This window comes from Vollenhovia emeryi, unplaced genomic scaffold (genome assembly GCF_000949405.1).
Source record: "Vollenhovia emeryi isolate VEMERY1.0 unplaced genomic scaffold, V.emery_V1.0 DF939122.1, whole genome shotgun sequence".
Taxonomy (NCBI): Eukaryota; Metazoa; Arthropoda; class Insecta; order Hymenoptera; family Formicidae; genus Vollenhovia; species Vollenhovia emeryi.
Genome location: NW_011967244.1, coordinates 1,354,684 through 1,372,583, shown reverse-complemented (window position 1 = coordinate 1,372,583; position 17,900 = coordinate 1,354,684). Strand labels below are relative to the sequence as shown.

General features: G+C 40.6%; 2 protein-coding genes across 5 annotated transcripts in view; both read right to left on the bottom strand.

Moving 5' to 3' along the window:
* Positions 1-837, bottom strand: part of LOC105569890 (mitogen-activated protein kinase kinase kinase 4) — an 11,924-nt gene extending 11,087 nt beyond the window's left edge. Inside the window, exon 1 of the mRNA XM_012026699.1 lies at positions 673-837. Coding sequence (XP_011882089.1) covers positions 673-815 — 143 coding nt within the window. The 5' untranslated portion in view covers positions 816-837. The remainder of the gene's footprint in view (positions 1-672) is intronic.
* Positions 838-2,180: 1,343 nt separating this feature from the next.
* The window catches only part of LOC105569889 (moesin/ezrin/radixin homolog 1), a 39,562-nt gene continuing 23,842 nt past the window's right edge, over positions 2,181-17,900 (bottom strand). For 2 of the 4 annotated variants that reach the window (XM_012026698.1, XM_012026697.1), the window contains 7 exons: positions 9,561-9,683; positions 8,405-8,677; positions 7,639-7,968; positions 7,091-7,333; positions 6,747-6,922; positions 6,437-6,653; positions 2,181-6,236 (listed from right to left, as the gene is read on the bottom strand). In XM_012026698.1, coding sequence (XP_011882088.1) covers positions 6,072-6,236; positions 6,437-6,653; positions 6,747-6,922; positions 7,091-7,333; positions 7,639-7,968; positions 8,405-8,677; positions 9,561-9,683 — 1,527 coding nt within the window. In that variant the 3' untranslated portion in view covers positions 2,181-6,071. Of the gene's footprint in view, positions 6,237-6,436; positions 6,654-6,746; positions 6,923-7,090; positions 7,334-7,638; positions 7,969-8,404; positions 8,678-9,560; positions 9,684-11,966; positions 12,000-13,334; positions 13,359-17,900 lie in introns of all 4 variants that reach the window. The other 2 variants (XM_012026695.1, XM_012026696.1) reach the window with 2 other exon arrangements.

Below are 17,900 nucleotides of genomic sequence, written 5' to 3'. Positions count from 1 at the left end.
CAGAAATGAGAAAATAACAGTAAATTAATGTTTAAAAGATTAACATTACAGATAAAATAATTAGTACATTTATAACATTCATTGAAGTAAAGTCCTGCACTACCAAGAGTAGCAATCTCTCCGAAGGAACAAGTTGTATCCACTCTATCCGAAATTTGGTACGAAACAGTTTCGATGCAGATAATTAACGTTTCTTTCCCAACACTGTGTGCCATTACGACCTACCGCGGAAAGACGGAAGAGACCGTGAGCGTACGGACAGGGGCTTTCTTTCAAATCTCTATCTCTCGCCTGAAATTAAAAGAGAGATACAAGGAGAGGAAATGAAAGGAATCACAAATTTGTGCACCAACGAACGAGAGAGGCTGGAGAACCATAATCGAGAACGATAACCTCCACCGTCGTGGACGTCTCGTCGCCGACGGAATCCCGTGCTCCGCTCGCGAATCGCGACGACTGGCCGGCGACGAACTGGGAATCGACCCGGCGGAATTCCGGCCGGCCGTCGCGCGTACGTAAACAAAGAGCTCATCGGCGAGAGCGGCGAAGGGAGCGCGACGCCGGCCCTCGCTCCACCGCCCGTCAAACGCGGGCCCTGCGGCCGTCGCGGGACCAGCGAGTCGCGCAGGGCCACGTGTCGCCCGCCAGAGACACCCGTCGCCGGCCACCCACCTGGCGTGATCGATGTCCTCGTCGTCGGTTGACCCGCGGCCGGGGATCTTCGCGGCACGGCTCGACCTGGGGCGGCGCAGCATCGTCGGCACCTCGCCACGAGAAACGTGCGCGACGTCGACGTCGTCGTCGTCGCCACTCATCGCACCACTCCGCTCTCCGCTCTCCGCCGCTCCGCGACTTGTGCGCGCAAGCGCGCCGCGCAGCCTCCGAGGAGTCCGAGGCATCGATGTATCGATTGCCGCGAAAGCGGCGACTTTCGAACGGCGCGAGAACCGACCCGCGAATCGCGTCCGTTTGATTATACAGGCTGAGGAAAAATACCGGGATCCCGAAATATTTCGAAAAATATAACCTTTATGAAAAAACGTATCAGACAAAAGTTGTAGGACTTCAGCTAACGCATTACATAGCAATATCAGTATGACGTTGAATAGCGTTGTCGAGGTCATGTGAAGGCCATCTTAAATTTCTTAAACGAAACCCCCTATTGTTTATTATACTATCTTCTTCTATTAATTAATATGAACAATTTTTGTCTGAAACATTTTTCTAATTTCAGCCATGTATAATGGAGACGACAAATACAAAATAAAGTTAGTCCTGTATACAGGAAAAGTTGATATAACTTTACAAAAAATTGAATCTTGTTGTGAGACAATAATTCATACGTCTTGAAGATGTCTATAACGCGGGTATAGTCTGGGCACAGAGAAGTGCATTAATTCAATAGTTTGACTTGTCTAGATACTTGATCTTTCTCCGTGTTGATAACAATCAATGCGTTGTTCATTCGAATATGAAAATACATACACTTGTTTTACTTACGAAGTTTCTCTAGATGTTCAATCGTGCGTAGAATTGCCGGGTTCTCCACGGGTGACACGTGTCGCGCGAAGTAGATGTCTCAAGATTATAATACTGATGGCCACGATACTTGGCGAGCGGTAAATGATTCGAGAGCTTCGTACAAATATCTGCCTTTCTTTACTCGTCTACCGGTGTCTCCGGTACGTGTCTTTTATCGATAATATTGACTTGACATTTGGATCGAGAGTGATCTCGGTGACGATTCCCAGAAGAATCATCGCCGGTGTGTCGTCATCAGCGACACCTGCCATTCTGAGAATGGACGAAATAAGCAGTTAACTTTTAATTTCTATCGACTATTCTGGTTAACAGTCAAATCCTATTAATGTCAATCTCGAAAATTTTAGACTTACTTGGTTCTTGCAATCATCAACTTAATTACTAAAAGCTGAGTAATTGAATCATTACAAGTTATGTATGCTGTTTGATCTAAAAGAAATTATTTTTGTATATACTATATCGATAAAATCAAATTATTGATTAAAATGACCAGATCTCCCGATTCCTGAACGGCATCTCGTTTCTCCACTTTTCTGTATCGAGAATATAAGCTTTCAAAGACATTTGAAAATGTCTGCTAAATCGTAGCTCAATTATCATCAGATTGGCAGGATCGGCAACTTTCATCTCTTGGCGGGTTTGATATAAATTCTTTTTATTTAAACAATCTCTAGCTTCCTCAGGAAAGTACAAGTTTCCATTATATCCTCGCACCAACAAATAATATTGTTCTCGTTAAAATACAAATTGTTTCTGCATCGTGTGTACATGTGTATCGTATTTTCGCTGGTTCGCTTAATAGCTCGATAATATCGTTATGAGGATCCTCCGTGAGAGGTCACGGATGCGGAAGACGGAAAAAGGACGTGCATTCGAATTCTGTCGCCGCCGAAGCTTTGCGTCTCAGCTTGGAAAGGAGGAAGACAAAGAAAAAACAAAAGAGGAATGAAACGCATACCAGGCACCAAATACACGCGTCTCGATATGTTTCAGTAAGGAAAACAATGCTACAGCACCATGTTTCTACGTGTATGTGGTACCTTCATGAGAGACACGGCTCGCTACTTTAAGATTTTTCTCGAAGAACTGGATAAATGTTACTCATAACTCTAGGATGCACTTCGAGGTTTCTTCAACAAAAGTGACTTTGAATGCGTCTTTTCGTGCAAATTTCCCACGCGTCGGATCGCCGTGCTCCGAGATCGTTTTACCACGAAAGATCTAGACATCACCTTACGCCGAGCGAGCAAACGCACGGTTTTAGTTGCACATTTCGGGTAGTACATTTCAACTTATTTAAAAGATAGCTGTAATAAATAAATCGTGAAACGAGCGAACGAGCTTGTTTCCATCTACTACTCGTATTCACTTCGTAATATAATAGCCGATAGATTGCTGCAAATGATCTAGTATCCTAGAATTAAAAGCACGCTCCAGAGGACCAGCGAAAACGCAAAATTTTGAAAGAGAGGAAAAAGGTCGAGGCGCAGTCTCCGACCGCTATTTGGGGAGTTCGAATCAAATATTTATCCTCCGAAGAGAGCTATAGAAAATTGGGAGGGGGGGGGGGCGCTTTGCGGGAAATTTATCTGGAATGTCTCAATAAAAATTCATCTGTTATGCCAAAGCGTTTAATCGTCAAAGAGTATCGAGACGAACTTTCAAGTTTGTTCTCGCCCATTTCGTCGATTATCAGAATGTTATCTCGTGCGATCTCTTTAATTAGTAATAATCTTTCTTTTCATCTTATTCACACACGTACATTTGGTCACAAATCTGTATGTACACTGTTAAGTGGAAAGAATTAATTTAAAAAATTTGGAAATAAACACTTATATTAAATTACAACGTTCCCGAATCTACATTTGATTGTAAAAAAAATTCCCCTAAAAAACCGCAGGCAAATAGAAAAGATTTTTAAAAAATAATCAGGCACAACTTGAGTAAAAGATTGGATCATCTCTCGATTATCTCTGCAAGTTCTTTTTTTCTACCGTAAACTACGACCAAACCTACGTGCTGGATTATCTTAAGAGTATAAATTGACGACTATAAAATGCTTTAGTTCTCGTTCATTATCTGCATAATAATAATAAAATAATAACGGTACTAAATTGTAAACATTAATATTAATAATATAACACTACTAATTTGTAAATTTTTAATATTAAATATAATCGAAAAATATCTATCGCGTCCTTACTCCTGTACTCTCTTCTCCTTTCTGCTTCGCGTATCATTGTAACTCACGGCTGATGATAATAATGTAGCAAAGTACACGTTCTTTCGTGATATGGCGCGATCGTTTACATTACTTCGCGATCTCCTCTTCTACGTAAAGCTTACATACGGCCTCGTCCGTATCACGCCACTATCGCTCTTTACTTTGCATTCCATCGTATGAAAAATTGGCAGCGTCTCGAGGTTCAAGTTAGTAGTAGTCCCGTTGCATACAGAATGTTTTCTCAAAAAGGCAAAAGATTTTAAAAATTATAATGGCATATAATTGCCACAAATGTATTCTCTCTATCACTTGGCGCCTCTCTCTCTCTCTCTCTCTCTCTCTCTCTCTCTCTCTCTCTCTCTCTCACGCGCGCGCGCGCGCACACACGCACGCACACGGATAATTATTTCCCTTATCGCATTCTCTCCCTCTCTTGCACTCGTTCCCTCATTCTTTCGAAAATCTTGATAGCCAAAGCAGTTTCGGTGGGTACCGCGCAATTCAACCTTATGTTGAAAGTTTGCAGAACAAATTCTTTATGGCGCGATATCCTTACATCTCTTTCTCTCGGCTAGTCGTTATATTAGTACTACTTATAGTACTTCGATATACATATATATTTATATACTTGTATGTATATCAAGTAAAGGCCACGAGTGTGTTCAATATAAAATCGCTAGAGTTATCGAAACTCGCTCGTACGAAAATAGTTCGGTACGGTTTTACAGTAGTAAATAGGCCATGCCATCGTTGAATCGCTTACGTTCATTTATCCAGAATAACGGATTGCGCCGCGCAAGGACAACCGTGATATGCGATTTACGATGAACAAGACGTTCATCTAAAAATAAACAATTGAAATTTTGAAAAAGAATAAATTGAATATTTATATCTGTGTTCGCCAAGAGTTTCTCTAAATACATAGAGAGTACTTATCCGTTAGTAACATTTGTTCAAGAAGACTCTAATCTAAAAAAGTAACGAATAGAATTGAATGACGTGAAATGTCTCCTTGCTCAAAACGGTCGCTGCCCAGTATGAACCTCAAAATGGATTACGTCTAAATTTCCATCTACCTCGCTACAAGTGAGCCACGTGCTCTACCTCGACTCTTCTATGGTCGGTTTTCCAGTGTGCAACTTAACATATCGTCAGTCAACTAGTCGACGTCGAGCAGCTCTTCCAACGTACATCCTGCCTACAAATATGGCCCAAATTAAGCGTACAAAATAGAAGAAAGCCATCCGTAAACGGGTAACGACCGTGACGCATTGGCCGAGGTGCGAGCAATGGTGGATAGCGCTTCCCAAAAGCGAATCCTTATTATCGAGGACGGACGATACGTGACGGCGCGATAAGAACCGCGACGAGTAGAAACACACCGGTGAGTAACCAGTGGACCGATGTCTTGCGACGCGAACAAATGACCGGCAGTAATACTTATTGTATGAGGCGAAACAATACTGGCACCTCGGTGATCGAGATGTTGGATCCGTCGACGCGTGGAGAAGGGTTTAAGTAACGGTAACGAGCTAATTCAATACGGGAAATTTTCTCGTCACTTGGTCGTTAAGTGCCTCTATCTTGTCGAAACCTGAATAATATCGTTAACTAAATTATTAGAGTAATAATAACATTCAGAACTTAGTTTCTGCTACTAGGAGACAGTTAAAGTAAGGAGGACTGTATCAGTTTCGCACAAGCGAGGAACTTCTACGTAAAGTAGCGAGAAAATTACTCGCGCTCCTGAGGCACGTGTACGATTCCGCGATAGAGCCAATCGTGCAGCGTTAATTATAACGTGGAAGTATAATGTGGAAGACGGCGCGAGTCTCTCGCTCTCGTCGCGTTTCTCATCCAAAAGGGTGAGAGCTTTGATTATCGGTTTACATGAAGGTATAGAATCGTCGTCAGACTAACGTGGAATATTGCTCATAATTCTCGTTGTACAATAACGGTTGTCATTCGCGCAAATTTTGAGAAAGGCTGAAGTTTGATTGATCGGAAATATATATGTATATGTATATATATTGTACATATATGTATATATATGTATATACATATATGTTTATTGTTATTCAAATTATTCTATTTATACATCGACTGTAGAATCTCTCCAGAATACCTCTTTCTATTTCTCCCCCTGTCTTATCTCCTATTAATCGCTTTCGCTTTCTCTTTCTCTTTTCCTTGTCGTCATCTCGTTATCATTTAACTGCATTCCCCGCTTTCGCAAAGTCGGGTGAGAAATTGAAGGTAGGAAAGGAAATGTGTAAGATAAGTGATTAGACGCACGCACATTAATTTACATGTTTTCGAACTGATCAACGCGGCGTTTGGTATTGCCCTTGCGAATCTCGCGAAGCGTCTTGTATTTGTCGCGGCCCTGGCGCACGTTTTCCCTGTGGATCTTATCCATCACCGTTTCTTTTGACTCGTCACGTGACTGGGCGAGATCTTGCTTCAATGCCTGTCAATAAAAGCATCCTATTATAGTAGGTCGTGCAGAATTTTTCGCAAAGTTTGCGTCAGGTTTCACAAAAATCACGTATTTCCAGATTTCAGACAATTAAAAGTACAAGCTTCAACTTTGTATGAAGTTACAAGGTTGCTTAAAATAAAAATAAAAAGCTGAATACAACATATACCGAAAACGGGTCATCAATGTACCTTCAGTTGGTCGTGGAGACGTTCGTTTCTCTCCGCTAAAGTGCGTCGCTCCTCGACGGGATCGATTATTGACTCATCGGTCGCGAGATCCTTGGTGACATCTCCGTGAGGAACCTCATCCTCACCTTCCTCCTCGCCCTCTTCATTCTCCTCGACGTGATGATGATGCGGAGTCTGATTGGCTTGATATTGCCGGTCAGCCTCTTCTTGTCTCATTCTTGCATAACAAGTAAGATAAACATGCCAATTATCGCCAATTATGTTAATTCGGAGACAGAGGATTAGAAAAAAAGGAGAAAATTGCTCATACTTGGCAGCTTCGAACTCGGCCTGTAATCTCCTAGCTTCCGCATCCTTAGCCTCCACCTCAGACTGTATGCGTTGCACCTCCTCCTGCTTGGCTCTTATCTCCTGTTCGAGTTTAGCGCGCTCTGCAGCCTCCATCTCGTGCGAGAGCTCCAATTTCTCCATCATCGCTGTCAATTCCTGCGTCATACGCAACATACGCAAGTCACGAGTGAAAAAAATGCGCAGACACATGCGTACGCCACAATAGAAATTATGTAATTACAGCTAAAGGTCGTGACATTGACCATTCATTGGTAGCGTAGCGATAGTTTTTCTTGAAATCACATCTTCTTCAAACGGACTCACCTTCTGGCGATTCTCTAGCTCTTCCTTGGCAGCCTGCAATTGCTTCAGCTGCTCCTCCAAGCGCCGAATCATTTCTTGAGCCTCGTTCAACTCAGCTTGCCGCCTATCCATTTCCTCCGCCATATTTCTTAGCCTCTCTTCGTATTCCTGTTGCTTCTTCTCTGCACGCTCTCGGGCAGCTATCTCCAGTTGCAGTTTCTCTCTCTGTTGCTGTTTCGCCATCTTTTCGTCTCTGGCTTGAGCCTGAAGAAATTTTATCATACAATTTCGTTACAATGTTCAGAAACAAAATTCCCTCTTATAATTTATTAAAGTTAATCCTAACGGTTGATTATTTACAGCTCTTAGTTAATTGTTCAATTATACTACTTTACTTCTAGATGGATTCAATATGCTAAAATGATTACGTAAAGAGGTGTCAAATATTGCTAATGATAAAGCTAAATGATAATAATATAATAATATAATCAGTTTTAGATAAGCATCTGCAGCAATAACTATGCTTCGTTCATTTCGCGGCTCAATACAATATAACGTAATGTTCCTACCTTCATCTGCTGCACGTCGATCGTGTCCGGCTTACGTCTGCGCATGTAGAGCTCGTGATTGCCCATGCATAGCGCAAGAATTCTTTTGTTAATCTTGACTCTGGTGGCGAAAAATACAAAGTCCGGTGCCTTCTTGTCGATTGGCTTGATTATAAATTTCTTATCGTTGAACGAGATATTCCGTATCTCGGACCAGGGGAAGCCGATTTTCGGCGTGAGCTTATCGTCCTTCTCGTAGATGTTCACACCTAAAGCATCCACACCCAACCAAAGGTCTGTGCCCTTCTTGTTGCGAATTTCAAAGTAATTCACACCATACATTTCTAAGTCCTACGGAAAGCAAAAATAAAGGAAAATACTAAAAAAAACGATACCACAGTGATATTAGTCCGAGAGTGGCGCTATTATCCCGCAACGTTTTCGCACGGCAAAACATTTTCCGAGCGCAGAAACGGAGTCCGCGAAATGCTCTTGGAAAGACTGGTCAAAAAACACTGTCTCGCAAACAAATGTCACCGTGAAAATACGATATTATGCGAGTAATTAAAAAGTATAATCAAAACACGTCGTAGTTGCACAGATACGGAGGCCTTCAGGAATGGATTGCAGCTCAAAGCTGACGAGAATGCACTTGGCATAGTGCAGCTCATATAAACGCAAAAATAAGGCGATCGGTATGAATATCGTCGACGACACGTGTGTCATATTCGCTCCGCTCCATGAAGTCTCCGCCACACGTCTCGGTTTTCTTGCACGCGCTGTTTACCTGAGCAATTTTCAGATACTCCATCATAGCGTCCTCTCGCAGCATACCACGATGTTCCTGCCACCAGTTTGTAATAGAGCTGTCCCATTCCTCCTTGCTCATTTTATGTTGGTCCACCACGCGCTGTGGTAACAGCCGATCATTTGCCAGAAAGCCAGCGGGATGGTTGCCCTTCTGATAATCTCCGTGTCTCGCTTGAACGGCGTACGAAGCCAACAGAACGGATGTTTCCGGTGGGCAGTATATTTCATCCGTGAGAATGGCATTCTTCACCTGCAATCAATTGAAACATTGATATCGATCGTCTGATTGTAAGAATTGTATCAAACAAGTGACATATTACTATTTATTTTCATTTTTACTTTTATATATGATGAAGTTTTTATTATTCTATCAACGTCTCACTAATATCAATATAAAATTTAAAATTGTAGAAAGCTTATTAAGGCCGAAGCGTTTACTACTTCATTATTCGAATCAATTATTAGAGAATAGAAAATAAAATATTATTTACAACTTCCTATAGTTGGTCCGTCTCCCCCTTTAATTTGCATTGCATTAAACGAGCTTAATTTTCTTTTAAAGGCATATTACTAATAATTCAAAGATACGTATCGCCAGCACAATGATTAACAAATAAAAAGATTTTTGCGACCAGAACTGGCAAAACGTTTATCATTCAAATAACTACGTTTCGACCATCCGGATTGTGGTGTCCTTATCAAGTTAGAGCGAGGGTCCTTGTGGCTATTATAATCTTGCAATTGCTAGTTAAATCTTAGTATTTAACATTATCGTACCTTGCAACTGCAAGATTATAATAGCCACGAGGACTAAGAAAATCCTAAAGTCATCTGTTTTACACATTCGAATAGTTTTTGCGCTGGTAAATCTTTTTATTAGGTTTTATGCACAAAATAATGACAGGATAAGTTGCGGACCGCATAGCAGAACATTTTCATACTTAAAACACTCAGGTCAGAAGTCCAATGAAAAAGATGTTGATACTTGAAATTTCAAGTAGCAACAATACTCACAATTACAAGTCTCGCAATTACTTCGAGAGTAAAAACGGCAAATTAAAAATTTGTGTCATTAAAATCGCGAGTAAAAGAAAAAATGAGCCGAGATAAGTGCGTGAATAATAGTTTTTTACCTGGAGGTAAAAAAGTCGCAGCGTAATGTCTTGTATCAGCTCCTCGGCGACGTCCTCGGGATAAAATTTTGCACGGAACTTGAACTGCAGTGGCGTCTCCTTCTTGACCTCCTGATTCATCACCTGCAAAACGCCGAAGAAATGAGCGATCCGATAGAAATTGTCTCACGTTTTTGCCACACTTGACGCTCAAAACGTGTAAACGCATGCAAAGTGTTTGTGCGTCGCGTTATGCGATAATAGTTGGACATGTAAACAAATAGTTCTCGTGACGTAAAGAGAACTACGGATAAACTTACACGAGAGCCGCGAGATTGCGAGTCGCGCAAAATAGTAGGAGAATATCTTTTGTTAAAAAAGATGTGATTTTGCTCGTTGAAAAAAATGATATATTAATTTATTAATACTGTGGTAACTTATCGCATCGTATGCGTGTATATTATTTCAAGATATTTCAATGCAATTTAATACAACTTTTGTATCGCAGTAAAAATTAAGTAACGTATCTGCAGAATGTTTTCGCTATCAAAAGTTTTGTTTTTTTTTCCTCGTAAATGTAGCTCTTTATACTTATATAAGTAAATTCTTCTCTGTATTGTGATACCTTGTGCTGTCACTGATATATTCGCGATATATTGTTATTATCATTATATTATTATCAGAGATTTCATCATTATTACATAATGCGCGCGATATCAGATACGATCGAAGTTGAGTATCTCTGCCGCCGCGTCTCTTAAATGCAAAAAGTTCAAAAATCGTTCGTCATCGCGCGAGAAAATGTGTGATTACGGTAGTATCACTCCAATTACCTTGATGGACACATGTCTGGCGGTTGCGCGGAAAGTAAAAAAAAAATCCGCTTCTCCCAATTTGCATGCAATTCTTTTTGCCAGTCGAAAAAAGTCACGCCGCTACGACAATGCAATCACGTAATTGCGTTATTGTAAAAATAGAAAAGATAAGATAAAAGATACATCCTATTAATAGAAGTGAAATTTCCTTGAGAATATAACCATTTCCTATTGATAACGAAATGTTTATAACGTATCAATTTCCCGTTACAGCTTCGATAAACGAAACCGACGATCTGTCTGCGAGCGAGGATGGTGCTTTCGTGGGCGATCCGTTTTCGCGATACACAATCGCGTTTCATTGCGTTACGTTAAAAGCACTCAAGGCGACAAGTGCCGCGAGAGTTATTGGAGTGCTCGAGCACGAAAGTGTCTCGAACAGTGATTCCACGGGGAATGCATCTTGTCTCAGTCATTCATTATTCATCCTCGCCAAGCCTCATCCGGATACACCGCCGAAAGAACCGACGTCACGACGACGGTCGCGTTTGCTCCTCGCACTTCACCGGAGCATTTATCTGTGTGTTAACGAGGAATATAAAAAAAATGTTGCGGCAGATAAGGAGCCCAGGCGTTGTTCCTGGTAGCTATCGCAACGATAATTAGCGCGTTTTTACACGATATCTCGAGCGTGATACACGATAATAGCATTGCGATACGTAATTATATAACGTTTACACGACCTGTGCTATTTCGAAGATCAAATTAAGCGGAGAGGATTTAGTGACGCGAGATTCTTTATTCCGCCACGTCATCTCCCCCTCTTTACGGCAACTGCCAAACACGTTCAGTGAATCGCGATTCATATTGGCTACGTTCAGCAGAAAAAGCTGCTTTGCAACTGTCGTGAAAAAAAGAAACTTAAATCTGATTGGAGTATCCTCTTAGATTCAGCTAATTTTAAGATCCGAAACATACGGCGATCAGATTCAAAATTTTTACAGTTGCAAGCTTTTGTACTGAATTTCATAGAGATATGAAAAGCATAATTCATTTGCATTACGTCTAGTAATATTGTGTAAAAAAACACACGCGAGATTGTTTTATCTCGTATCGAAAACTTACATGTGTGACATAAGATAATAAAGAAATTAAAAAAACAGTTATAATACATGATAAAGATAATAAAATAATAACTCAAACAATTATATTATCCTACGAGCTAAGTGAGAAAAACATATTTTACAATGGCAAGATGTGGCAAAAGATAGAACTAAATTAATAGACAACATTTATTGGCTCCATCATGAATTTATTGCCCTTGGAGTAAAATCTGTTTAGTGGAAAATGCATTGTTAAATCGTGTAATCGTCGCAACGAAAAAGTTGCGGTGAATTTGAATGTTGAAAACCTGCTATCTTATATTAGAAGCCTATAAATGAGAACTGTGAATTCGTCGTCTAATGATTAATTTTGCTACTATTGAACGCCAAGGACGAGAGTGAAAGATCACCGACGACGTGTTATCTCTACTCAATTTGGGAATTAAAATCTGGGTGCTGAGAACACATAAAAATAATACAAGGATCAGAAAACTATTTTGCGATCTTACGTGGCAGATTTTTCGAAGACCGCACGGAACCACCTGCAATTATTCGCCAATATCACATATCGCCCTTACAGCTATCGTGTGTTATCGGTGCATCGCATGCATTCGGTTTTTGCGTTTAGTGCCAGAAGTAAATAAATCAAACTCGCAACAAGCCGCGTTTTATAAAACTGATATTATAAATCCGCGTTTTCAAGCAACCGTTTGTGCATAATTTATGACAATTAAAATTTCAAATGACTCTCTTTATCAGCGAGCGCAATCCAAAAGCCGTAACGACCAAATGATTTTGTCGCACGCGACGAGCGCGACTTATCGCGGAACGTTACTTGCACATCCGTCGGGCAGCAATAACAAAGAATAATTAGATCACGGAAAAAACTCTCGGTGTGTGTGCTTTTCACAAGAGGTACAGATTCTCGAGACGAACGAACGGATCGTCGAGTAGCATTCGTGCATTAGATGCATTTCAAGGACGGCATTTAAAAACAAAAATCCACCAGTCACGATCGCGATCATGATCATGATGTAACGGCATGGAATCGCATTCTTATTTATCAAACAACGTATGATTTGTTATCGCCACTTTTTCTGACAGAAGGTACGACAAACGGTCGACGGCGACGTCTCGTTTGACAGCAAGTACAATCTCGCAACGAGGCTGCACAATTTGTAAGAGAGTTTCACGAGTCACGGGGCGGCATTCATTAATCATCGTTATTCACAGTCGTTGCTGCCGTTGAATAAAAGTTTCTTCATTTATATGTGCGTACCAGTGTAAGAAATTCTTATGCTTAAACGATCTCAAATATCCGCCTTCGAACTCAACACTAGATATGTATATTTCGAAAAAAAAAATAAAAGAACGTCTCTTACCATCAGACGAGCGCATCGCTTTACATCGGCATGCAGCACAAGAGATTAACGAAAAGAACAGGAAGGGTAAAAAACTCGGTAAAAGACGTGCTTCTCACAAATGAGTTTTTTACCCAACTACTCAGAATGTCCTGTTTCAAAAATTTATAACAAAATTGTAATTTCAATGCTTATTTGTTGACCTTGAAGCACAGCTTTGAAACATTAGCACCAAATTTACTAAAATTAAGTATCGCGTTCCATACTCTACGTTATTCTCACTTTTGATCCACACAAGAACAAAACTAACAGCCTATGTCTGAATTTTCGTAATTAAAAAATTTTTTAAGTAGACAACACAAAAAAATACCATTCGATCTTTCAAAATTACTAAGAAATAGTATTTTTTTACACAAAGATACCAAGTTTTTACTTAATTTCTTAGTCTATTTGCAAAAGCTCCGTTTTTTCTTCATCTCTAAGTACAACACACTGATCAAACTGTTCGCAACTTACCCTAGACAAGAACGGAAGTCCACTCTTCCAGTTGTTAGTATTGCGGTTGGCATGCGTTCAAAGAATAAAAATACGGCGATGTTAAAGTATTGCGGTATAAAAGCCATTTCGTGGGTCTCGGCCACAAGGCGCGTCCTTGAAATTATCGGGTCGGCATTCGAGGTATGTTATAGATTTACGGTAAGCCAGGCAAATAGGATGCCACCTGCTGTGTCGTATAATGACAATAATTTTAAGGACCGCGCCGTGAACACGAGGAGGAATTTAACTCGAGTCGGCGAAGAAAAGTGTCATCGACGTAAATGCTAATTCTATATAATATAACGTCTCGTAAATAAATACTCAAGTTAAAGTTCTCCTTCTTGAACGAGACTATAAAAGTACGTACAAATTGGACAAAAAAAGAATTTCCAACGAGTCGGAAAAGAACTTTCGTTAGTTTTGTAGACAAAATTTCTAACTATTTTAATGGGACTGTATAGAAATTATAAATCAGCTTCCTCGTTTAAATTCGCGAATAAAAAAATGCATCACAGATTTGTGAAAATCGCAAGTTACTTGGAATCAGAAATAAAATTTCTGATTGGATGATGTCTTGTAAATTTGCTAAACGCCAAAAGTAACTGCGAGCCATCAGTTTTTAAATCCCTGGCGCACATCGATGAATAAAGTATCGATAAGTCAATAGATCAGGTTAACTGAGAATGACGTCCGGCAAGTTGTTCACATTATAGTTTAAATGTCATGTGCATAACAAGGCGAATTAATTATCATCATTAAATATTTTTAATGTTACTCATTTCTATCTAAAATCACAATCAAATTTCTGTGGATTTCTTCGACAGAAATATATAAAGTCCAAAACTGAAAAAGGCACAATTACTTTTCTACATTCTTAAAATTTGATTGAAAACAATTCTGCTCAATATTGAAGAAATTTATCATGAAATAGAGGGGTATTGCTTTTCTAACATCAATCTCTAATTTTTGTAACCATAAAAGAATCGAAAAGAACCTGATACAGTTCCATAAACACTCTAAATCTTTTGGAGTCTCACTCTTTTGGAGTGAGATTTCACTCGAAGAAATAATGAAAATACTGCCAGTCTGCCTGGAGTGCAATTTCAATTGTTAAAAGAGTGCCGTTATTCACTATTTACTCGGATTAAAAAGAGTGCTATGTTTTACTTTAATCGATTATTGTTAGCAGTATAAAATTCATGGACGAGAGCTTCGCTATTGTTTGGTCATTATGATCGTCGCATATAGAGGCTGTATTCTAATATGCACAGCCAGCACTGAAAGTCTATACTTTACGTGACAGTTTCGCTTATTCTGCTGATTGTCGCGGAAGAACCGTCTCGGCCCGTAACGGAGCCCCTTACTCCTGGTCCACGATCTTGCTTTAAGTAAGCTGTAAGCCTGAAGTCGTAAGAAATTAACCAATCACAGGTGAGAGTGAGGGGAATAAATGCCTGTGATTGGTTAATTAATTCTTACGGCTTAAGGCTTACAGCTCACTTAAAGCAAGATTGTGAACCATATGCCGGGCATCGTGATCTTATGTACTTACGAGTTCGGCGATCATCTAGTGACGGAATACCGTAGTTTAAGTTGGAGTGAATTTTGGAGTGCTAACGACTTTCACTTTAAAAATAAGAGTGAAATTCTTCACGTTTTGTCTTAGAATGAATTAATTCCCTCCATTGGAGTAAATATTTCTCGAATCATGGTGTCTCGAACAGAGTGAAGTGGTCAGTGACACCATGATTCGAGTGAAAATTTTACTCAAAAAATTTTAGAGATTATCTTTCCCGAGATATTAATATCACGAATTAACATTCCAAAGATCGCGGTAAAAGTCGCAAGGCAATTAAAAATAACGGATCCGAGTTTAGTTTCTAGTCTTATTCCCCGATCGGCCTGTTCTCATTCAGGTGCCATGCGATCCGGGTTTGCGTGCGTGGTCCAGCATGGCCTTTTACAACGATCGCGCGATAACGGAAATACGTGCGCAAGAGGCGCGGAGAACGGGTCGGAGTGACACGAGGAAAACGAGAATGTGCCGGATCGCCGGAGATCCCGCCGCGTTACGTAACAGTCCGCGAGCAGCGGCACCTGCGTGAACCCGCCGCGGAGATCGAGCACGATGATCGAGCAACCCCGCAGGACGTAGACCAGTTATACGGAGTCCTTGAAACGACGCCGTCCGTCGCCTACTTCGAGACGAGTTTCACGCGACGCGTTTATCACACGGCGCATATTTACGACTGTTTCTCTGACAGTGACGCACTCGCGTGATAACAAAATGAGGCATCGCTGCAGCACGATTTCATGAAAGACGCGAAGAGAAACGAAGGATGCTGCAGTTTTCGCTAAATTTGTCTCTTCTCTCTTTCTTTTTTTTTATTACATCTCTGTACGTTGTTCAATTTTATTGTAAAACGGAAGGTGATATGCATTTTCGAGCTACGCGGAGTAAGAGGGATATTAAATCTTTCAGTTGCGTGTTTAATCCTTTGAAGCATTTTGCTATTGAACCATTTTTTTTTTGTTAAACTTCGTATACAAGGGTTTTTGGGATCGCTGATTACGAATCCGTTATCAGATTTTCATAATTCAAAATGGCGGATTCAAGATAGCGGAATTCAAAACTTAAAAGAATAACATCATTCAACTGTAATTCAACTATGCTATATAAGAAATATTATTTAGATATTATTAGGACCCATGGAAACTAAATTCCAGTTAAAAATTCTTATAGAATATAAAAAAATTTTTCGCATGAAAAAATAGCGCGCGCGAAATGGCAGATGCAAAATTGAAATTTGATCTTCCGCAAAATGCAAGAAACCTGACCTAAATGCGTTAACTAAAAATTCAATGGCCAAAAAGTAAAGAAGTTGAGGCGGCAACGTGGATTACCACCATGCTTCGAAGAGTTAAGAGGCGATGCCCACTCTCGACTTGCATCCACGACTAATGTGTTTCCCAACGTGCGAATATATCACTTTGCCTTGTATCATTATTTTGCAAACAAAGAGGAATTGACTTGTCAACAATTTAATTCTCTACGCAGGATATGTCACGGCGTTAAATCCGCACCTGCGAAAAATATCATGCCTCGTCGTGCTTCACGGTCACGACGAATTACGATTCAATTAGCGATAAATTCTCATCGCGCGCGTTAATCGTGAAACGTGCGCACCCAAGCACGAGTCGAAGCATTAGCCGTACCTCATAAGTTACTCATTATCGCGGAATTCCAGCCATGTCAACCGTTCCAGTTTTATCGCTGTTCGTGTTTTGGACACCGATAAAGTTACCATTTTGTATCACGTACGTTCAACAATATCACGGCGATGTATATCGCTCGCCGAGGCCACTTTATGAATCCGTACCGCGAACTGAGGGTGACGTTTGTTCGTGTAATTTTCAGAAAATTTATTTTCCCAAGAAACTAGGAATCATAATTACCGTATAAATATCCGAGGCTTGTTATAGCGAAACCACTGTCTTATCTTGTTCCTATCGATAATGAAAGAATATTTCTCGGATTTATTTCTGCAGCTCTTGATCTTAAGAAAAAGTACCTTGGTCATTTTCTTTCCCTCGGTACCAACATGTGCATTGTTTTCTCCTTCGGTGGTATGATTTGCGACGGTGCTTCAGCGTAAGAAAAAATTGAATTGAGCGTCGGCGAAGAAAGAGCACGTACAATGTAATCTCAACGGGCACATATCGCACCCGCAAACGCTCGCAATTCACGCGAGAGCCGACCTCTGTTAAAGGGTTAATATGAATCCTAATTGGGAGAAAGTGATGCGCCATTAAAAGACTTGAGAGAAAAGTCTTGCGCGGAATAATCGACGATTCCGCGTACGGCAAATCGGGGCAGCGCGTGAATTTCTTAAAAGATGCAATTTTAGGGCAGGAAAGCTAAGAGGAACGAGACGACAAGACACTGTTTCGCTCGAGTAATCCTCGAGAACTTCAATATGAAAAAATATTATAGATTTTCAGAAGTTATTTGTTATCAAAGTCTCGGTCAATTTTTGCAAGAAAAAGGACTGTGCCTTAATTAACATTTTTATTTGATGTCTCGACTTTTTGTTTCCCTGATTATAAGCAATCGATGATTAAGCTCTTTGTGCTTTCCCGGGAGAGAAATTCCTTAGGCGGCTCCTCATCGCGTGACTCATCAGACGGTATTTTCATACGTACAACTGACGTAACACGCTCGATTGGATCGTTTAATAAGCGACACGCGTATCAGACAATGAGCGCGGGGGTGGTCGTCCGCGTTTCTCTTTCCCGCTTCTCTCTTTTATCGCAACCGCGACGCGATAAGCGGCCCGTTTCTACGAAGACCGTGGCATCACGTCCTCGTTCTTTTTCTCTCCTTTTCTCGAATCTCTACACGCCTAGCAAGTCTTGCGAAACGACCGACTCGTCCGCGGATGTTATCTTTTTCCCCCCAAGTTGAGAATACCACACGATAGAGTGCCGAAGAATCCGTTTTAAAACGTCCCAGATCCATCGCGTGTCGTCTCAGATTCCTCGAGA